Source organism: Quercus suber, unplaced genomic scaffold, assembly GCF_002906115.3.
Source record: "Quercus suber isolate HL8 unplaced genomic scaffold, Cork oak 2.0 scaffold_1161, whole genome shotgun sequence".
Lineage (NCBI taxonomy): Eukaryota > Viridiplantae > Streptophyta > Magnoliopsida > Fagales > Fagaceae > Quercus > Quercus suber.
This window is the reverse complement of record NW_027070561.1, coordinates 18,013-41,170: the sequence shown is the minus strand read 5'-3', so window position 1 is coordinate 41,170 and position 23,158 is coordinate 18,013. Positions and strand designations below refer to the sequence as shown.

Sequence of the window (23,158 nt, the reverse complement as noted above, 5' to 3'; positions counted from 1 at the left end):
CAGCTGAGATTGCACTGTTCAGGGGTCTTCTCCACATAAATGCGGCTAGAAAAATTACTGCAATGCATTAAATGCGATGATATCGACTTTTCCTTTAGATATTTCTCAATTCTTATCATCTTTATGCGTGCATGAAGTTTATCATTATCGTTGGAACTTCCTGAAAGTTCACCTAAACTGTCCAGGTATATGCTTGACCGATATTCTTCAAGTCCGAAGAGGATACCCTACTCGGACTATACTCCTCCTCCCTTTCCTTATGTGATTCTCTATTCTGGGGCCTTTTCTAATCCTTTACTCCTGCTTGGACATACTTATATCCTTAAATGAGGCCTAAGGCCCAACATACGCGTTTGGGTTTTAAACCCCATATTACCAATTCAAAAAATTCTCCCACAAAAGTTGGCATACACCTTGTATTTAGTTGAGAAACAGAAAAAAAGATTTACTTGTATTGTTTAAAAACTGAAAACACATTGTTAAACTACTGTACCAAGTCGACATCCTCCTTCCCACTTCTGAAACCATTGCCTTTTTTATTTTTGGTTTAACAATAAAGCATGGCTGGGGCTTTCACATTGCTGAATTATTAACAATGTGGGGTCAAAAAATTACATTTTGTCAAAAAGCATTCCTGCAGAGTTAAAGTAACAAGGACATTGTTGAATTATTGGCAATGTGGGGTCAAGTCAACCACGCGGTAAGGTGGTCCCATGTGCAACATGAACCTAATCCAATGGCTAGGACTGCATCTACTTAAATGTGTTATGAGAACTAAGAACTGCAGAGGCTTTCACACCACAAGCAAAAACCAATCTCTTTTAGTTTCCTGGAGTTGCTCACTTTGTCAATTTATTTCCATTCGGAAAAAGAAAATCATGGCTGCTGCCCTAGTAGGAGGGGCATTTCGGTCTGCAACCCTTCAAGTGTTATTTGACAGGATGGCATCTCAGGAGGTCGTGAAGTTCATCCGGGGAAGAAAAGTCCCTGCTACACTACTAACAAAGCTGAAGACATGGTGTCTTACCCTCAGCAAAGTGCTCAATGACGCAGAGGAAAGGGAAATCACAGACACAATTGTCAAAGAATGGCTTGATGAGCTTAAGGATGCTGTCTATCACGCAGAGGACCTTTTGGACGAGATCGCTACTGAAGCTTTGCGGTGCCAAGTGGAAGCTGATTTTATAACCTCTACGAATAAGGTTCGTAACTTCATCTCTACTTCATTTGATCAGTTTGGGAGAAAACTAGAATCAAAGATACAAGAAGTAGTAGATAAGCTAGAAAATCTAGCTTCACAAATAAATGCTATAGGTCTGAGAGAAGGTGTTGAAGGGAGATCTTCCCAAAGAGTGCCCACAACTTCTCTGGTAGATCCAGACACTATAATTTACGGTAGGGATGATGATGAAAAGGCAATAGTCAACTTGCTGCTCTCAAACGATGTTGCAAGCAACAACCACTCAACTGGTGTGATTCCCATTGTGGGCATGGGTGGCGTTGGAAAGACAACCCTTGCTCGGCAAATCTATAACAACCAAAAAATCATAGAACATTTCAGCCTTAAAGCATGGGTTTGTGTTTCAGAAGAATTTGACGTTCCTAAGATAACCAAAAAAATTCTTGAGGCTGTCACTCCACAAAAACATGATACCACTGACTTCAATAAGATCCAAACTGAATTAAAGGATTATTTGATGGGAAAGAAATGTTTACTGATTCTTGATGATGTATGGAATGAAAATTATGATGATTGGGCGCTCTTGAGTATTCCTTTTAAATATGGAACATCGGGAAGTAGAATTATTGTGACAACACGCAACGAAAGTGTTGCATCGATCATGAGCCCTATTCAAAAATTTCATCTTAATAAATTATCAGAAGAAGATTGTTGGTTATTATTTGCAAATCATGCCTTTGAAAATGGAATATCTAATGCATATCCAGAATTAAAAAGAATTGGTGAAGAAATCGTCAAGAAGTGTGATGGTCTACTATTAGCAGCAAAAGCACTCGGTTGTCTATTGCACTCTAAATTAGATGTAGAGGAATGGAATAAAATTTTGAAAAGCGAAATTTGGAGTCTACCTAATGATGGGGGTAATATTCTTCTAGCTTTAAGAATAAGTTACCATTACCTACCCTCATATTTAAAGCGATGTTTTACATATTGTTCAATCTTCCCAAAGGATTATCTATTCAAAAAGGAAGAACTTGTTCAGTTGTGGATGGCAGAGGGATTCGTGCAACAACACAACAAGAATGAAGAAATGGAAGTTATAGGTGCTAAGTACTTCCTTGATTTAGTATCAAGGTCACTTTTACAACGATCAAATGGAAGCATATTGCATTTTCTAATGCATGACCTAGTCCGTGATTTAGCTAAATCTATATCTGGCAAATTTTGTTTCAGATTGGAAGGGGATAACACAAACAACATTATAGATAAAACTCGTCATTTTTCCTACTTAAGAACCAAATATGACACCCCAGAGAAGTTTAATGCTTTGTGGGAAGCTAAAAATTTACGAACCTTCATTTTGTTAGAAATGAAAGAAGAGGATGAGGACGAGGACGAGGACCGGGATGAGGAGTTCTACTTAACAAAGAAGGCACCACATAATCTATTATTGAAACTAAGATTTTTACGTGTGCTCTCTCTTTCATATTATTGTAACATAGAGTTGCCAAAGTCAATTGGAGATTTCAAATATCTACGCTATTTAGACGTCTCTTTTTCTAAGATTGAGAGATTGCCTGAGTCTACCTGTATGTTGCTCAACTTACAAACGTTGAATTTATCAGGATGCAAATTTCTAGCTACGTTGCCCAAAAATATGAGAAATCTCATTAATTTGTGTCATCTTTATATTAGTGAAACTAGCATAAAAAATATGCCAATAAATATGGGTCAATTACAATGTCTTCAGACTTTGACCAAATTTGTCGTCGGCAAGGACATTGGATTCCGAATTGAAGAGTTAGGAAAACTTTCAAATCTCCGGGGAGTCATTGTGATATCGAATCTCCAGAATGTGATAAACTCAACTAATGCTTTGGAAGCAAAGTTGAAGGATAAGGAGCACCTTGAGGAGCTAACATTGGAGTGGGATGCTGCCAATGGCATTGTTTCTCAAAGTGAAAGAGAAGTACTCAACAACCTGCAGCCTCAAACGAGCTTAACAAAGCTTGTTATCAGGAATTACAATGACACAAGGTTTCCAAATTGGGTTGGAGATAGTTCATTTTCAAATATAACAGTTGTTCATCTAAACTCTTGTAGAAATTGCTCTAGTTTGCCATCACTTGGACAACTCCGCTCTCTTCAAGACCTCTTCATTTTTGGGTTTGATGAAGTTGTTACCGTGGATGCTGACTTTTATGGTAGTGGTTCTTCTACTATTACGCCATTTCAATCACTGAAAAAATTGAGATTTAAGGCAATGTCGAAGTGGGAGAAATGGTCTCCTTATCATGGAGAAGGCGAAAATGAAGGAGGAGCTTTTCCAAGTCTCCAAGAGCTTTATCTTGAAGAATTTCCAAAACTAAGTGGAAGCTTGCCCAAGCACCTTCCTTCTTTTACCAAACTTGCGATTAATGACTGTGAACAGCTTGAGACTTCTCTCCCAACTGCTCCTTCAATTCGTAAATTACAATTAGCGAATTGTAATGATGCGCTGTTGAAAGAATTGCCACCCACATTGCACACCCTCGCAGTAGTGGGATTCGAAAACCTGGAGTCTCTGCCAGAGGGAGTGATGGACCACAACCACTGTGTTGAAACGTTGTTTATCTATAATTTTCCTGTTCTAAAGTCTCTTCCTCGTGGTGGTCTATCCAGTCCCACTACACTAAAATATCTTATTATCTATAATTGTAAGGAAGTAGAATTCCCGATGTACCCCTGCTACTCTTTCCTTGAGCTACTGATGATAAGAGATAGCTGTAATTCTCTGAAGTCATTTCCTTTAGACATCTTCCCGAAGCTTCGTTATCTCAGAATCAAAGGGTGTAGCAACATGGAGTCCCTTTCAGTTTCGGAGGGACATCACCTAACTGATCTCCTACAGTTGAAAATCAAAAATTGCCCTAATTTTGTAGCTTTTCCCAGTGGAGGATTGTCGGCCCCCAATCTCTCAGAATTAAAGGTCAGTAATTGCTCTCGTCTCAATTCACTCCCAGAAAACATGCACACGTTTCTCCCGTCTCTTCAAGATTTGCGTATCATTAATTGTCCACAAATTGAGTCTTTTCCGGAAGGTGGTCTGCCATCCAATCTAATTTCTTTAGAAATCAGCGACTGCAAAAAACTAATTTGCAATAGAATGGAGTGGGGCTTGCAAAGACTGCAGTCTCTTAAAAGATTAGGATTCATAAATGATGATCCTGATTGCTGGGATGTGGAGTCCTTTCCGGATGAGTATTTACTGCCCACAACTGTTACCCATCTTTACATCAGTGGATTTGGAAATTTGAAAACGTTGGACAACAAGGGGTTTCAACACCTTACCTCTCTTCAATATTTGTCCATGGAAAACTGCCCTAAGTTCAAGCACATGCCAGAAGAGGGGCTGCCTGTCTCCATCTCTCACATAAAGATTGAGGAATGTCCTCCGTTGACGAAACGACTGCAAAGGAAGAAGGGAAAAGAGTGGCGCAACATTGCTCGCACCCGCTTCATAGAAATCATTGAGCGTAACACATCAAATAAAGCCAATCAGGTATTTGTTTTACTTGACCCGCTCTTGATTTTACTTGCATTCTTTTTAATTTTATATATTGACATTTAATTTTTTTCTATAAATTGTCTATTGATTATATAGGATTGAAAAAAAAAAAAAAAAACTATTAATAATAAACGATTTCTTTGACGCTTGTTAATTCTTTGTCTGATTCCTTTTTTTACAATGTTGGGCTCATGAAGTTGTCCATCGATGGTGAATCGGGAAGAAAATTAGTATCTCGATTTCTGTGAAGAAGCTGCCAAAAGTATGACAGGATTCATGCTCAGTTACCTGTTCTTTGTTAAACCAATGCTTTCAAAGTGAAAATGGAAAAGTGCGCAACTCAAAATTCATGCACAGCTACCAGTTAAGTACCCATATGAATTAGAAAATAAGAAAAATTGCTTGAACATTTGTTAAATGATGTTTCTTTGACTGATGTAGATCCCCTGTATGCAAGGTTAATTTCACCACTTGGTAAGATTTTTCTTTTACCCAAATACTTCATGATTGGTGTCCATTTGGTTTTGAAAGCATAAATTTTAAAAACTTAATTGAGGGTTGGGTAAATCTGTGAAAAGTGTTGTTGCTGTGAAAATCTGTAGTACGAAATAACAATTTTCTTTAAAAGTGGCAATTTGAAAAAAGACCCACTCCCCGTGGCTCACAATTTGGGGATGCAGATATTCCCTAGTTTTAAAATGAAATTTTCTTCACCAAAAAAAAAAAAAAAAAAAAAAAAAAAAAAACCACAAGGCCAAAGGGGGGTCTTGATGACAAACAGATTTATTTAATCAAATTTATAGTGTAGGGATTAATTCTCACATTTGCCCTGTGAATTATGCAGACGACCTTAATTTCTAGGAAACTCCATGGCTGTTGAAAAGTAGGGCAGAATTGATTTAAAAAAAAAAGATTGAGAACGGAAAGCGCCAACGACGATTTGTGGGAGGCAATATTTTGATTGAGCAATGCAGGTTAGTATTTCACTGTGATTTTGATTGCCATCCTTTTATTTAATATTGTTTTAAATGGGAAATTAAACAGAATTTACCATATATGGAAGAAATTGGAAATGAAAACGTTAAACGTTTTTCAGGAATTTTATTCGTTTTTCAAGATTCAAGTAATGAAATCTCTTAGGCTGTGTTTGGATGGCAACATTTAGATCTGGATTTAAAATCCATTGATTTAAAATGCCTTGATTTTAAAATTCCTTGTTTGGGTCTTTTTTAACAAAGAAGGATTTGAAATTCATCATTTCAAATTTTATTGTTTGGATACCTAAATTTGGATTTGGATTTGGATTTAAGATCAATAAAATATATTTTTTAATTATTTTTTTTAATCATTCTACATTTTAATTTTAAATATATGAGGTAATATTAATAATCCAATTAACAAGATGATGGTTAAAATTTTTTAGTCATAGCCAACTAAAAAAATATCTTGTCAGCTATTGACAACTAAAATATTTTATATCAACTAGAGAGGACACCCAAATGCATTGTTTTTTTTTTTTTTTCACAACATTCAAAATCACAAACTAAAAAATTACTCTAAAGTTATTAACAAAGAAAAAGTTATATATCAAGAGAGACAGATTAAATACTCAAAATATGTGTCTTTCACACAACTTCCAAAAGAACAAATTAATAAGGACTAAGCAAAAGTCATATCCACTCCTTTTTATCATCATCATTTGAAAGACTTTTCAAAAACTTAAAGTCCTCTGCACCTCCATGCATTAACTTCTCAACTATTTTGAATATTTCAAGCCGTGTGAGTCCAGACACTTTTGAAACCACTGCATGTATCTCTTCACAGGAAGGTTGTGGTTGCTCTTGATTTTTCTTTGCTGTAAAGTACTCTTTTACAGAGGAACAATACTCTTTAAGAGAGGAACCAATTTCTGCAACAACTTCAACGAGTGGATCTTTCCTACTCCTTTTTCTTTGGTGAGTCTCAGCTGCAGAACTTGTTGATATAGAATGCTGATGTGGTTGTTGTGTAATGGGAGAATTCACTTCATTTTCTCCTTCCTCAGCCATAACTTCAACTGCTTCGTTCATATGTTCTACACCAATGCCAGTAGCTCTATCCCTCCCACACAAGATCTCAATGTCCTCCCAATTGTCAATAACTTTGTTTTTATAAGGACCCGCTTTTGAATTTTTCTAAAGAAGTAAAAAAAAGAGATTAGCAGATTATTTTGCATAGTAAAAGATTAGACTCTGCTTTCATGGCATCATGTTCTACAACCAGTTACCATGCACGCAAGAAGAAAGTTTCCAATTATGCAAAAACAGTTGAAACATATTTAGCAATGACTAATGTACTGTTACTAGCTACTATACACTGCAACATTTAATCATTAAAATCTTGAAAACTTAATACTTTTTAAGTTTACATAGATAGTTGTCTATTAAGCTTGCACCAAATCATGGTTGGGTTTTGTCTTGTAGCATCTTAGTGCGTGCAGGATAAATATTCTACTAATTGCTGAATATGGTATATCCAAGCATAGAATGGGAGATTATAAGATCAAGACATGGTTATATTTCATTCTGCTAGACATTGATATTTTGATTGTGTTCTAGTGTAATTATACATGCAATCTTGTCTATGAATCAGGCTTAGCATCAGAACAGTGGAAGCTTAACTGGGAAAGTGGGTGTAATTACATAACACTTTAGGCTTTGATAATATTACACTCTAGGCTACATCAAATTAAGTTATAGAGAGATTACCATACACACATGTACGTATAAACACAAAAGAGAAAAACTAAATCTTTGTTAAAATGTGTGGTGAACATATTAAAGAGAAAAAAGTCATAAGGGATCATACCTTAATGTAAGCATCCCACACATGGTGATTATCCGCTATGACAACGGCCTTTTTCTTTGCTTCATCCCAAACAAGCCGCTTTGATTTTTTATATCAGTAATTATAGCAAAATGTAGCTTCCACGCCTTTAGTCTATTCTTAACATTGTCCTTTGTCAAATTGAGAATCAATTGAGCACTCATGTACTCCACAGCAGCTTGGTATGCCACCTCTTTCCAGTATCCATCCTCCCTATTTCCTTGAGCTAATTGATCATATAAAATACTTGCTAATGCTTTGTCCATTTCCGCATTCCATTGAATATATTGTCTTGAATGTGATTGTGATTGAGATTGAGATTGTGATCTGGATAGGGATTGAGGTTGCTTATCTTTTCTTCCCATTTCTATTATGTTTTCAAATCTGGTATTTGGTATTTGGACCTTGGTATCAAATCTGTCAACATCCTAAAAAATGTTCGATTAGCAACAAGAAAGGAAAAAAACACAGTATTCCCATACAAATAGAAATGGGAAGAAAAATAGTATTATGTTTTTCCATACAAATAGAAATGATGGATTAATTTCTTCCCTGTTGTAGATTTTTTATGAGTGTCCTAAAAATCAATTTAGTTCTTCAGGATTCAGGTATATTCCTTAGAACATAGTGAAAATATAGATAGATAGCATGTGTTCTTAGCCTTCAATAGAGTACACTTACAATCTCCTTTATCCCACAAAGAACCTCCGCTTTGAGCTCTGTTTTTGTTACCCGAATTAAGATGTTCTTTCACAAGCCTCAAACAACCTGTGCATGAGCAATAAATTCACAAACTAGGAAAGGTTAACTGAGACAGCAAACAGAATTTTCATTTATGGGGCTGTGGTACTTATGGGATGGCTAAATAGAGACAAAATTCATTTCCATTCCAAATATAAGATCAAACCTTCTGCTTGACTTTGTCATCATCTAATTCCAGCTTCAATACAATCTTCTGGAAGAACAAATACACAGATCTAGTTTAGATTCAATCAAATCCGTTGATAATCTCTTTAACTACTAAAGAATCAAACATAACTGAAACTTGATATTCTAAATCTAGACACAGCTAAAAGTACTTTCAAACAACCTGGTCAAGTGTATGACTAAGGGATTGGTGTCATCTAATCTAATGTAACTGGCCTCCTCACCTACCACTGCATGATGTTTTTACCAAAGCACCATCTCAGTTGTACAGCCTCACTGAAAAAATTCAACAAATAGCTGCAAGAACTATTTACACACACACACACACACACTGATTATGTTTTCAAACCTCTTACCTCTTAACAATTCAACTACATACCTTTTCACGCCCTTCAAAGTTTCTTCCCAATCCAGATGATTAGAACAACTTAACAAACTCTATGTGCCTTTTTTTTTTTTTACTTACTGGTTGTGATTGCCTTTGTTGAGTTTCAAAGCATAATTTTCCCACAAGTTTTCCCCACAACTCATAAATAGTTTATTGAAGCATTTCATCAAACACATAATTTGCATTACAAACCCACAAATGAAAATAAAAATAGAAAATAAAAACAAACCCAAAACATATCATTGAAAATACCATGAAATAAGATGCACAAACGAATCAAACAAAACCCACAACCAATCAAATTAAACCCAAACAAACCCACAAATAAATCAAATAAAACCCACCGGAAAAACCCACATCCCTTTTGAATTTAGATTTAGTAGAAAGAGAGAATTAGAGAGATTAAAGAGGAAGATAGGAGTTGAGAGAACAGACCTGAAGCAGCCTTGCCGAGAGAGAGGGGGAAGAAGAGTTTGTGAGTTACGGCTAGGAAGAGAGACATGGAGAGCACAGAGAGAAACAGTGTGCGTGAGAGTGAGAGATTCTAAATTTCTGGGTTTTTGAGGGTATTTCAAATCCATGGATTTGGACTCCTGAAATCCAAGATGGATTTGGGCCAAATCCAAATCCAATTCTTTTAAGTTATCCAAACAAAGGATTTGGATTTGAGCTCCCTCAAATCCAAATCCAAATTTATGTCATCCAAACAGACCATTAGATGAAATCAATGTTGAATACACATGTGACTAAGGAGTCTAAACAGATTCATTTAATCAAATTTATAGTATAGGGAGTTCTCACATTTGCCCTGTGATATATGCAGAAGACCTTAATTTCTTGAAAACTCTGTGGCTATTAGAATTAGGGAAAAATTGATAAAATTTTTGAGAATTGAAAGTGCCAATGACTATTTGTGGAAGGCAAAGTTTTGATTATGCAATACAGGTCAATGTTTTGATGTGATTCTGATTGCCATCCTTTTATTCATTATTGTTTTAAATGAGAAATTAAATAGAATTTACCATATGTGAAAGAAATCGGAATTGAAAACATTGGCTTTGACCCAAAACTTGAAAAGATTTCACCTATACCAAAGCATTTTCATTCATTACATAAAATTTTGAATATATTCCTAGTTGCATACTTATATTTTCAATGATTTGATGTGCCTATATATTTTCTTTACTAAGGATTTTATTTCACTGGCTTTTGGCTTCATTACATTTCAACAGTAATGTCCCATGATGTTGAATGATTCTCCATTTGTTGGTAGCTCATGGAAATAATATGTAATGGCTTAACTAATCACATGCGATTATGTTCGCTCTATAAATAGTATATGTACTGAATGATTTTCTTGCCTAATTAAATGTTCTATAATTGCAACCAATAAGAATCCATGCTGAATGGATCTTGCAAATTTTCAAAATGCAGAATTTTTAAACACATCCTTTGTTCCTAAAAATAAGATTTCTTTCAGTCATCGAACATAATTCCTTTTTGTTGATTTTATGACGTTTGAAAGTAGATATTCATCATTTGGAGTAAATTCATCACAAGGAAAAGTTGAAGCATTTCAGAAAGTGAAAGGGAGCTTTTTAATTTTTAAGGTGTGGTTTAGATTAGTAGTTCAATCTTTCAGAATTTTAATGCTTTGGTCCTATATAAAGGATATATATCTATAGTTTTCATTTTTTCATAATGCTTTTTTTTTATTTTTTCAAAACATAAAGGATATATATTACCCCATAGAGAAGGATATTTTGTATATCTCATGTTCCCTAGTTTAATTCCAATTGCATCATCTGATGCTACAAACTACCTGTGGGTGCAGATTGGCTGGCTAAGACTACCTCTCTTTTACATTTTGGAATTGACATGAAGCCTCTCCAGAGGCTAGGTCTGCTTTTGGTTACTACCTCTCTGTGGGTGCAGATTGTCTTCCTAACTCCAGACAGCTCAAAAGGTTCAGCATGTCACTGATCCTTCAGTCCTTTTTGTCCACACCAGTAGGATCTACCCAACTCCCTTCTTACCATCAAGAACATTAAATTTTACTATGCTAAGACTAGGGTCTAGAGGCGCAGAGAGTGGGAAAACCAGCTGCTGGCTCAACATTGCTCGGGTTGAGGCTGACTGACTGCACTAAAAAAGCTTGGTATCTTTAAATGTAGGGAATTAAAATTTCCTACATGCCCATGTCACTCTTCCCTTGAGTCTTTTGTCATATCTGATAGATATAATTCTTTGTCATCATTTGGTTTGGATATCTTTCCAAAGTTTTGTAGTATCAAAATCAACGTGTGGCAACATCAAGTTTCTTTCAGTTTGGGAGGGATATGAACTTGTTATCCTAGCTTTGGAAATCAAGGAGCACCTTAATTTTGCAGATTCTTCCAGTGGGGGTTTGCCCGCCCCCAACCTTTCACTGTTAAAAAGTCCACGGCTTCCTTCATCTCAAGTCGCTTCCTGAAAACATGGGTATGCTCCTCCCATCTCTTCAAATTTTGGATATCGCAAACTGCTAAAAGTTGAGTCTTTTCTAGAAGGACGTCTGCTAACCAATATGAATTGTCTTGCCATCGATGCTTCTGAGAAACTCATTGCCAAAAGGAAGCTGTGGGGTTTGCAAAGACTGCACTCTCTTAATCAATTATTATTGTCTTGTCATGATCGCAGGGAAGAGAAGTTCTTTCCTGAGGAGGACTTCCACAAGACTTAGCACTCTTCCTATAAAGGAATTTCAAAATCTGAGATCCCTAGACAAGAAGGGCCTTCAACTCCTTACCTCTCTTCAACTACTGTCTATCTCAAACTGCCCCAGACTAAAGTAAATGCCAGAAGATGGGATTTCTTGTCTCCATTCTAAGCTACAGTTTCGTCAATGTCTTGCCTAGATTGAAAAATTCCAATAAAAAAGAATAAAAGTGTGGCGCAAGATTGCTCACATCTCTATCATACAAATCAATGATGAAGTCTCATTATATGAGCCAAAAGTGTAGATGAGATCAAATCCCACTTGACAATAAGGTACTTGTTCCACTCAACCCTCTAAGCCTCCATTTGATTTTATTTATGCTTCTTGCTTACGTTGTTTATGGATAAATAAATTTGAAAATTTTGTTAATCCGATAAAAAATTGAAAAATAAAAGGATTTCTTCCAAGATTGTTAGTCCAAAGCTGGTGTTCTCAAGTTTTTATGGGTTCTTCTGTAAGATTATTTCCATTTGTTAGTAGCAAGTGCCACAAAAGGCTTGGTCAAACACATTCCAGAAGAGCAGTTAACAAAAAAATTGCCAAGGAAGAAGGGAATATGGTGGTGAAAGATTGGTCACATCTGCTGTATAAAAATGGATGCCCCAACCCAAATCAGGTATTGATTCTACTTGAGCGGCTGAATTTCAATCTTGATTTTACTTATATTCCTTTTTAGCTGTTCATCGGGAAAAAAAAAAAAAAATACAAANGCAAAAGTAAGAATTACTCCCTATACCATAAATTTGATTAAATGAATCTGTTTAGACTCCTTAGTCACGTGTATTCAACACTGATCTCAATTCCAATTTCATTCATATATGGTAAATTATGTTTAAATTTTCCATTTAAAACATTAATGAATAAAAGGACGGAAATCAAAATCACAGTGAAACACTGACCTGCATTGCTCAATCAAAACATTACCTCCCACAAAAAAGTCATTGGCACTTTCCATTCTCAAATTGTTTTTTATCAATTTTGCCACTTTCCAATAGCCATGGTTTCCAAGAAACTAAGTGTCGTCTGCTATTTCATAGGGTAAATGTGAGAATTACTCCTTATACTATAAATTTGATTAATGAATCTATTTACCACTCCTTAGTCAACTACATTCAACGGTGATCTAAATTAAGCGATTTCATACTTTTATCTTGAAAAGCAAAAAAAAATCTGAAAACGTTTAACGTTTTCAATTCCAACTCCTTTCACATATGGTAAATTCTGTTTAATTTCCCATTTAAAGCAATAATGAATAAAGGACTAAGCTGTGGACATTCTATATTTTCAAAAATTCAAGAGAATGTTTTATATTTTCAATTTCAATTACAACATTTGTTGTATGTTATATTATTTTTTTTTTCGATACAACTAAAAAGAAATATAAGTAAAAACAAGATTGAAACTTAGCGATCAAGTAGAATAATACATCTGACTTGGGCATCCATTTTTTTCAAGCAGATGTGACCAATCTTTTCCACCATATTTTCCTTCTTCCTGCAATTTTTTTGTTAATGCTCTTCTGGATGTGTTTGACCAAGCCTTTTGTGGCACTTGCTCTACAAATGGAAATAATTTTACAAAAGAACCCATAAAAACTTGAGAACCCAGCTTTGGACTAACAATCTTGAAGAAATCCTTTTATTTTTCCATTTTTTATCGATTAACAAAATTTTCAAATTTATTTATCCATAAACAACGTTAGAAAGAAGCATAAATAAATCAAATGGAGGCTTAGAGGGTTGAGTGGAACAAGTACCTTATTGTAAGTGGGATTTGATCTCTCTACACTTTTGGCTCAATAATGAGACTTCATCATTAATTGTATATAAGATGTGAGCAATCTTGCACTACAAATTTTATTCTTTCTTTTTGGAATATTCGCTTATTGATCAAGAAATCCCATCTCTGGCATTCTTTAGTCTGGGGCGTTGAGACAGAAGTTTGAGATAGACATAGTTAAGAGAGGTAAGAGTTGAAGGCCCTCTTGTCTAGGGATCTCGATTTTGAAATTCCTTTATAGGAAGAGTGCTAAAACTTGTGGAAGTCCTCCTCAGGAAAGACTTCTCTTCCCTGCATCAGATATAGCAAGACAATAATAATTGATTAAGAGAGTGCAGTCTTTGCAAACCCCACGCTTCCTTTGGCAATGAGTTTCTCAAAAGCATCATGGCAAGACAATTCATATTGGTTGCAGACCTCCTTCTGAAAAGACTCAACTTTTAGCAGTTTGCGATATCCAAAATTTGAAGAGAGGAGGCAGTATCCATGTTTTAGGAAGCTTGAATCAATATGGTATAGGGAGTCATTCTTACTTTTGCCTTTTTTTTTTTTTTTTTTTAAAATTAAGAATGGCAAGTGTTAGCGACTATTTTGTGGGAGGCAGTGTTTTGATTGAGCAATGCATGTCAGTGTTTCACTATGATTATAATTGCCATCCTTTTATTCATTATTTTTTTAAATGTGAAATTAAACAAAATTTATCATATATGAAAGAAATTGGAATTGAAAACGTTAAACGTTTTCAGGATTTTTTTTTGGATTTTTTTTGCTCTTTAAGATTCAAGTAATGTAATCTGTTAGATGAGATTAGTGTAGAATACACATGTGACTAAGGAGTCTATATCTATTTCCCCCTACCCCACCTTACTGTAAACGTTGGCTTTGACCCAAAACATAAAAAACCACCTATACCAAAACATTTTCATTCATTGCAGGAAATTTTGAATATATTCCTAGTTGCATACTTATATTTTCAATGATTTGTTGTGCCAATATATTTTCTTTACTAAGGATTCTATTTCACTGGCTTTTGGGTTCATTATAGTCCAACTGGGGATGTCCCATGATGTTGAATGATTCTCCATTTGTTGGTAGCTCATGGAAATAATATGTACTGGCTTAACTAATCACATGTGATTATGTACGCTCTATAAATAGTTAATGCATTAAATGATTTTCTTGCCTAATTAAATGTTCTATAATTGCAAACAATAAAAATCCATGCTGTATGGATCCTGCAAATTTTCAAAACACAGAATTTTTAAACACATCCTTTGTTGCTAAAAATAAGAATTCTTCAGTCCTTATCAAACATAATTCCTTTTTGTTGATTTTTATGATGTTTGAAAGTAGATATTCATCATTTGGAGTAAATTCATAACAAGGAAAAGTTGAAGCATTTATGAAAGTGAAAGGGAGATTTTTAATTTTTATGGTGGGGTTTAGATTAGTAGCTCAATCTTTTAGAATTTTATTTCTTTGGTCCTACGTAATGGATATATATTTCTAGTTTTCATTTTTTCATGATGCTTTATGTTTATCAAAACATAAAGGATATATATTACCACATAGAGAAGGATATTTTGTATATCTTATATATGTTCCTTAGTTTAATTCAAGTTACATCATCTGATGCTATAAACTACCTGTGAGTGCAGATTGGCTGGCTAAGACTACCTCTCTTTACATTTTGGAATTCGCATTAAGCCTCTCCAAAGGATTGGTCTGCTTTTGGTTATTACCTCTCTGTGGGTGCAGATTGTCTTCCTCACTCCAAACAGCTCCAAAGGCTCAACATGTCACTGCTCCTTCTGTCCTTTTTGTCCACACCAGTAGGATATTGATGTAGAACAGACAGCACATGCCTTCCTTGAACAGCAGGGGCGCAGGAAGTCACAACGCAAGATCAAAGGGGGGTGCCAGTAAGGGGCATCGGGGTAACAGTGTCGGAATTGCATGAAATTTGGCAGGTTGAAGGGAAACAACGTTCTGATCCAGATCCATGAACGTCGCCAAAATTTAGGCGAATTCCTTCATTAAGGCCCCGATAACAGCGTTTTTGCTATTTATAGTAATATTTGTTTTTCCTTAATAACTTTTAGTTTAAAGGTCAGAATAAGGTCCCGTCTGTTTTGGGACGACCCTTAAGGTCAGTAGTTTATGATTCTGCAGTTAACTCAATTTTGCCATTTTTGGTAAAATTCGGTAATTTTGTCCCCTAATCGCTTAATTAGCGCGAATTAGGGTTTTAAACGTTTTTCCTTAGTATTTATATGTTTTGTAGCCGTCAGAGGCAAATTAGACTATTATCAATAAGCACAGACTTTTGTCAAATTTTCTTCTGGAGGATTCCAGTTTTATCTCCTTGTGGATTCAGGGAAACCCCTCGTGGATTCGAGGTTTACTACCAGAAACTAACGGTTTAGTTTCTACTCCATCAAAGAGAGCATCGTGTGTGCTTCTCTTCAGGCTTCCGCGACATCAGATATGCCCAACTCCCTTCTTAAAAATAAAAACATTAACTTTAACAATGCTAAGACAAGGGTCCAGAGGTGCAGAGAGCAGGAAATCCAGCTGCTGGCCCTATATTGCTCAGGTTGAGGCTCACTGACTACACTAAAAAATCTTCAAAGGTATCTTTAAATGTAGAGAATTAAAATTTCCTTTATGCCCCTCACTCTTCCCTTGATCCGATAGATATAATTCTCTGTCATCATTTGGTGTGGATATCTTTCCAAAGTTTTGTAGTCTCAAAATCAACATGAGTGGCAACATCAAGTCTCTTTAAGTTTGGGAGGGACATGAACTTGTTATCCTAGCTTTGGAAATGACGGAATGCCTTAATTTTGCAGATTCTCCCAGTGGGGGATTGCCAGCCCCCATCCTTACACTGTTAAAACTTCATGATTGCCTTCTTCTCAAGCCACTTCCTGAAAACATGGATACGCTCCTCCCATCTCTTCAAATTTTGGATATTGCAAACTGTCAGCAAGTTGAGTCTTTTCCAGTAGGAGGTCTGTCAACCAATATGAATTGTCTTGCCATCTATGCTTCTGAGAAACTCATTGCCAATAGGAAGCAGTGGGGTTTGAAAAGACTGCACTCTCTTAATCAATTATTATTGTCTTGTCATGATTGCAGGGAAGAGAAATGCTTTCCTGAGGAGGACTTCCACAAGTCTTAGCACTCGTCCTATAAAGGAATTTTAAAATCTGAGATCCCTAGACAAGAAGGGCCTTCAACTCCTTATCTCTCTTCAACTATTGTCTATCTTAGACTCCCCCAACCTATAGCAAATGCCAGAAGATGGGTTTTCTTGTCTCCATTCTAAGCCACAGTTTCATCAATGTCTTTCCTTGACAAAACAATACCAAAAAAAAGATTAAAAATGTGGCGCAAGATTGCTCACATGTCTATCATACAATCAATGATGAAGTCTCATTATCTGAGCCAAAAGTGTAGACGAGATCAAATCCCACTTCACAATATGGTACTTGTTCCACTCTACCCTCTAAGCCTCCATTTGATTTTATTTATGCTTCTTTCTTACGTTGTTTATGGATAAATAAATTTGAAAATTTTGTTAATTTGATAAAAAATGGAAAAATAAAAGGATTTCTTCTTAAGAGTGTTAGTCCAAAGCTGGAGTTCTCAAGTTTTTGTGGGTTGTTTTGTAAGATTATTTCCATTGGTCAGTAGCAGGCGCCACAAAAGGCTTGGTCAAACACATGCCAGAAGAGCTGTTAACAAAACAATTGCCAAGGAAGAAGGGAAAATAGTGTTGAAACATTGGTCACATCTGCTGCATAAAAAAGGATGCCCCAACCCAAATCAGGTATTGGTTCTACTTGAGTAGCTAAGTTCAATCTTAACTTTACTATATTTCTTTTTAAGTGCACATGGGAAAAAAAAACACAAACATACAATTGAATGTTTGAAATTGAAAATATAAAACATTCTCTTGAATTTTTGCAAATCATAAAATGTCCACAACTTGGGTCTTTTCTAGAAGGTGGTTTGCTATCTGATCTAATTTTTTAGCAATCGATATCAGCAAAAAACTTATTTCCACTAGAATGGAGTGGGGTTTGCAAAGGCTTCAGTCTCTTAAATAATTAGGATTCCTAAGTAGTGATCTTGATTGCTGGGATGTGGAATCCTTTCTAGAGGAGTATTTCTATTTCTCTTCTTTTTGCCATTTTGCCTTTCTATTTTTCTTTTGGAGGTGTAGATGAAACATATCTAGCTACCTTGTTCTCGACTATGTCACAACTTGATTTGAAATTTTCATGTGGAGAGGGTCCCATAAATTTTTTTTGTGCTCTACTATGTCACTCTAGTATTGGATTCATGTGACCACTGCAGAATTATGTTTCTCTCTGCAGGGGATTTTCTAAACTCAAGTCTTTTGTGCACATTCTAGTTGGAAGGGGGCTTTCAGCATTGTCCATTTCCTATATATTAAGTTCAGGTAATTGTGAAAGTATAAAGACATCAGGTATTTTTGTTCCTTATTTGATGATTGATACTTTCTTTTAACAATTTAAACATATTATGTGCTTGATGTAAAACAGTGTAGAAATATAAGGATAAAAGAGGAATGCAGGGATAAATAACAAACCCTAGGCTTCACCACATAGAATCAATGTAGAAACCTTAAGCATCACAAGCTAACACAAGTTATTAACCGAATGCATGAAAGTTAAGGTCAGGGGGTTAGGGTTGGGTGCTTAACACCTTCCCATCCCTAGGTGAAGCAGATCACCCATCTCCAGTTTTGTATATGCCTTGGCCCTCAAATAAGTGACCCACTCAATTTTACTGTCAATCTCACTAATATGTTGATATGTGTTGAAGTAAATGGTGTATACTTTATGCTCACTTTTGTTTACTTGAACCCACTTTTGATCTATCATTCACAATTACACATATGAACATACTGTGAAATAAAATCTAATACCCAAAAAGAAGTACAAATTTCATGTCTGTATGTGAACAATGTGTTCTTTAGCAAACCATCAATATATTAAAAATTCTTGGGAGTTGACTCAATGGTGGGATAAAAAGTGCTAAAGGTGTGTTGAACTATTCCTTCTGTAAAGAAGTTTACTCAAAAGCAGTACAACTCCTGTAACTAGACATTCCACAATAAAATTTGTCTATGGAAATCACAAAATTAAAGGAAAATAGGAAATATTAATTGCAAAAAGAGACAGCGTCTGATTGGTTGGCTTCAGTTTCAAGTGAGGTTCTATGCTCTTTAAGCATACTGGTAGTGTGATGATGTATTTTTCCCATATGAGGCTATTATTCAAATGTCATTCTTCTCATATGAGGCTTAAAAAAATGATTCTTTGAAGAGGTGACTGAGGTTGCTTGTCCATTGCTACTTAAACCACTGAAAACCCTAGTTGTATGCCCAATATTCTAGAAACCTCTCTCTCTCTCTGAACCTCCAGGTTAGCCCTTCTCATCTCATCAGTGACAAACCAACACTTAAATGGCCATCCCCTCGATCTTCCCCTCTATCCATCGATCTCACTTTCTCAGAGCTCTCAATAGTTGATGGGCACTATTGTCTTTCAAGCTGAACCAGCAGGTGTAAACTTTTTTGTGATTCACCCATAGAAACTCTGATGCACAACACAAGACTAACTATCAGTCTAGTATCATTCATTGATCTCTATTCTTGGAGTTTTGAATTTTTTCCTTCTGTCCATGCTTATTAATGATGTGTCTATTTCACAGTTATTTCTTGTTTACACACGACTAACAATAATAATTTCTTTATGTTCGGAGGAAAGTTCACCCACCCTCATTGAGGGTATTCATCGGGTTTAGAGGTTATCATCTATATAAGTTACTTTTACTAAAGTTTGGCAAAAATACTTTACTTAATAAAAAAAAAAGTTTTACACTAATACTAACACATGCCATGCCTTACACGCACACTTCAATTTGAAGACACAAAAAAGTGAAAGCAGTGAGAATATATAAAGGATGATATCATATGGGATTGAATCAAAACTCTGCCTCTGCTTCCTTCCATTGTTTTTATCTTTTTCTATACTAGCAATGGTTAATGTTATGGATCACAGTATAGACATGTTTTTTCAGTGCACTTTGAAAAAACCTGTGGTTAGTCTTCTAGGAGATTGAACTGGTGCCAGGAAGGATCTGCTCCATAGATACTCACACGTGCTATCTCCCTAGATACTCACACATGCTATCCCCCCATAATAGCTGGCAATGTTTGATATAGTTCATTTGAATCACCCCTCTATCACTCAGCTTGTAGTCTAAATATATCTCAGTGGTTGCCCCCTTGTCTCCATGCTTCTCAAAATTCCATTAGCGTTTGGAAAGATTGGGTCCACAGAGTGGCTTTATGCTGAGAGAGAGAGAGAGATGGTGTTGGTGTTGGTGGCTGGGGTTTGCCATGGAACATGGATGCTTCAGTTCTTTTAGATTGGAGAGATCGAAGAGAGATGGAGGTGTTTAGGCCAAGATCATATTTAGAGAGAGAGAGAGAGAGAGAGAGAGAGAGAGAGAGAGAGAGAGAGAGAGAGAGAGAGAGAGAGAGATTTACACACGACTAACAATAATAGTTTCTTTATGTTCGGAGGAAAGTTCACCCACCCTCATTGAGGGTATTCATCGGGTTTAGAGGTTATCATCTATATAAGTTACTTTTACTATAGCTTGGCAAAAATACTTTACTTAATAAAAAAAAAAAAGTTTTGCACTAATACTAACACATGCCATGCCTTACACACACACTTCAATTTGAAGACACAAAAAAGTGAAAGCAGTGAGAATATATAAAGGATGATATCATATGGGATTGAAACAAAACTCTACCTCTGCTTCCTTCCATTGTTTTTATCTTTTTCTATACTAGCAATGGTTGATGTTATGGATCACAGTATAGACATGTTTTTTCAGTGCACTTTGAAAAAACCTGTGGTTAGTCTTCTAGGAGATTGCACTGGTGCCAGGAAAGATCTGCTCCATAGATACTCACACGTGCTATCTCCCTAGATACTCACACATGCTATCCCCCCATAATAGCTGGCAATGTTTGATATAGTCCATTTGAATCACCCCTCTATCACTCAGCTTGTACTCTAAATATATCTCAGTGGTTGCCCCCTTGTCTCCGTGCTTCTCAAAATTCCATTAGTGTTTGGAAAGATTGGGTCCACAGAGTGGCTTTATGCTCTGAGAGAGAGAGAGAGAGAGAGAGAGAGAGAGAGAGATGGTGTTGGTGGCTGGGGTTTGCCGTGGAGGAGCATGGATGCTTCAGTTCTTTTAGATTGGAGAGATCGAAGAGAGATCGAGGTGTTTAGGCCAAGATCATATTTAGAGAGAGAGAGAGAGAGAGAGAGAGAGAGAGATATTTTGGTGAGAGGATATTGGTTATATTGCCTGCGTGACCTTGATAACCAGCAGAGGATATTGGTTATCGGATCCATAACACTTCTTAGGCCATCATTTTGGCATAATTGAGCTACCACAGTGCAGTTAATTTGCATACACTGACTGTATACAAATTTACTTGGTCTCTCTTGGATATCTAGGTAGCATGCACACTGGCATGCCATAGCCTTGGCTACATTCTCACATTAGGCTGTCATGGCCTTGGTAACATGCACGCAGGCATGCCTTGGCCTTGACAGCGTGCACATGGGGCTGCTATGGGCATGCCAACATGCCTAATGGAGGTTATTTGTGCATGCTGGGATGCCTAAATGAGGTTATTTGTTCATGCCCACATGCATGCTGCATCGCCTTGCCCCCCTCCCCTTTGGCCAAATTGTGTTCATAAATTCATTCCAAGGTTCTAGTGAGGGTTTCCAGTAATCGGTTCAGCATTTTGAGCATTTTTTGAATTTTTATGATTTTTCCTATTTTTTGACTTCCGAAAATCGTTAAAAAAAAATATGTTGAATTTGGACTTGAAATTTTTCCTACTTCAAGATTGGATTTTTCTTAGAATGTGTGCAAAAAATCAGGACAAGATTCAAAGAATTGCCCTAAAAAAGGTCATTATGTTTCCTCAACAAATCAATATTTCCTAGTGCTAGGAAGGATTTGCTCCTAAACGCTCTTTAGGGAGGAGTAGTTTGACAATGCATGATGGCAACCCTCCGTGAGTTTGGCCACAGGCATGCTTAAGCGAAGGTAAGATCGCCCACTATATTGCTGAGTGGTTAGTCTTATCACAAGGTGGTTTCAAACGATAGGCCAGCGATATTAATTTGTATCTATGCAATCCCACTTTATGTTTGCATAGTCCAGTGATATTCATCAATCACCTTATAAATTTTTGGCTTGAGTGGTTAGTATTGATTTATGAGTGTCCTAAAAAATTAAAAAAACATGAATTAAAACTATGGTGTGACACATGTATGAAAGCATGTGAATTTCCAAAAATTAGGTATGTAAGTCTATATATTTACGATTGGTTAACTTTGAATATATATAAATGCTTATGTGAATTGAAAATAATATTTCAGATACAGGCTTGAAATGCAAGTTGGTGATACAACAGAACATGCAAATTTTGTAGTATTTGTCAAGAAAGAAGAGAAGTTAATTAAAGTACTTGGTACACAACTCTTCAATATGGAAGAAAGGTGTAAAAATGATAGAAATAAGTTATTTGTTTAATTAAATTAATTCTATTACGTTACACTAATTGAAATCTAAATTTTTTTTATTTATAAATAATAGGATGAAGATGGTGGCAATATTATTCCACATTATATCAAATGCATAATTGGAAAAACCTACATCTTCCAAGTGAAAGTTAAAATTTCTTCATTCGCAAACAAAACTTTACGGCAACTGGAGTCTTTGAAATTGAAGGAAATGAACAATAACAGGTAAAAACGGTTCACTTATACTTTATTGATGAAGTTATAATATTATCAGTGATACATAATGACATACTGCATCTTTGGTTATAGGAAACAACAAAAAGAGGGACTAAGAATGGAAATGAAGTATCCAAAGAAACAATCTTTGCTGAAGTAAAGAAAACAAAAATTTAGAAGAAGTACAATTGCACAAATAAATATTATTTGGCTCTTTTTTAAAATTCTTACAAGCTTTAATTTCCTTAACAAGAAAATAACTTTTGTATTTTTTCTGTTTTGCAGATAAATCCAAAACGAGAATGTGGAAGCTCAAATAGAAGTGTTAGATGATTACCGAACATAGAAAATATTTAAATGAAAATTTGAATATTTAGACTTCAAATCAGGTCGTGATGTTAGACTTCAGAGCCTAACGACTAGTTTCAGCTAAAGGTCTTATTTTAAATCTGCAGCAAAACGGCACCGTATCTCATTATTACAAACGGTGACGTTTTGGGTTTTAAAGAGAATTATTTCAGTCAAACTATACGACATCGATTAGACTTGGAGCTTCAGAGTCCGTGTTAGCATCTTCTTCAAAGGATGAGCTGCTGAGATATTTTTTTATAATTAGATATTTTCTGTTAAGAGCACATTAATCACACGTGTAAATAGAGTGTAACTGATTCCAAGCTTTACGGAATTATTGTTAGTTGGCTAGATTAGATTTAAGCTTATCTCCTGCTCTATATATAGAGAACTATACACATTTTATTATTCAGTTAGTATTGTTAATATTCAATCACATAGATTTTACTCTGCTCTTTCTATTCCACCGTTGTTACACTGTATA

The 23,158-nt window shown here is 35.7% G+C and overlaps 1 protein-coding gene and 1 long non-coding RNA gene across 13 annotated transcripts; one reads left to right on the top strand and one right to left on the bottom strand.

Annotated features, from left to right (window-relative positions):
- The first annotated feature begins 764 nt into the window (after positions 1-764).
- Positions 765-23,158, top strand: LOC112001112 (putative disease resistance protein At3g14460). 12 transcript variants are annotated; one of them, XM_065769434.1, is made up of 14 exons: positions 765-4,721; positions 4,925-5,090; positions 5,169-5,201; positions 5,572-5,701; positions 6,552-6,682; positions 10,436-10,517; positions 10,742-11,388; positions 11,587-11,937; positions 12,143-12,281; positions 17,830-17,915; positions 21,964-22,083; positions 22,181-22,332; positions 22,417-22,505; positions 22,609-23,158. In XM_065769434.1, the coding sequence occupies exons 1-2, from the start codon at positions 768-770 to the stop codon at positions 4,973-4,975; spliced, it is 4,005 nt and encodes a 1,334-aa protein (XP_065625506.1). In that variant the 5' UTR covers positions 765-767; the 3' UTR covers positions 4,976-5,090; positions 5,169-5,201; positions 5,572-5,701; positions 6,552-6,682; positions 10,436-10,517; positions 10,742-11,388; positions 11,587-11,937; positions 12,143-12,281; positions 17,830-17,915; positions 21,964-22,083; positions 22,181-22,332; positions 22,417-22,505; positions 22,609-23,158. The 12 variants fall into 12 exon arrangements, with proteins under 12 accessions (XP_065625506.1, XP_065625507.1, XP_065625509.1 ...); XM_065769435.1 differs by lacking the exon at positions 6,552-6,682; XM_065769437.1 differs by lacking the exon at positions 10,436-10,517.
- LOC136065785 (uncharacterized) lies at positions 6,308-7,684 on the bottom strand. Its single transcript, XR_010627392.1, has 2 exons — positions 7,575-7,684; positions 6,308-6,901 (listed from the first exon to the last, which is right to left on the bottom strand). It is a non-coding gene; the product is annotated as an uncharacterized LOC136065785 (long non-coding RNA).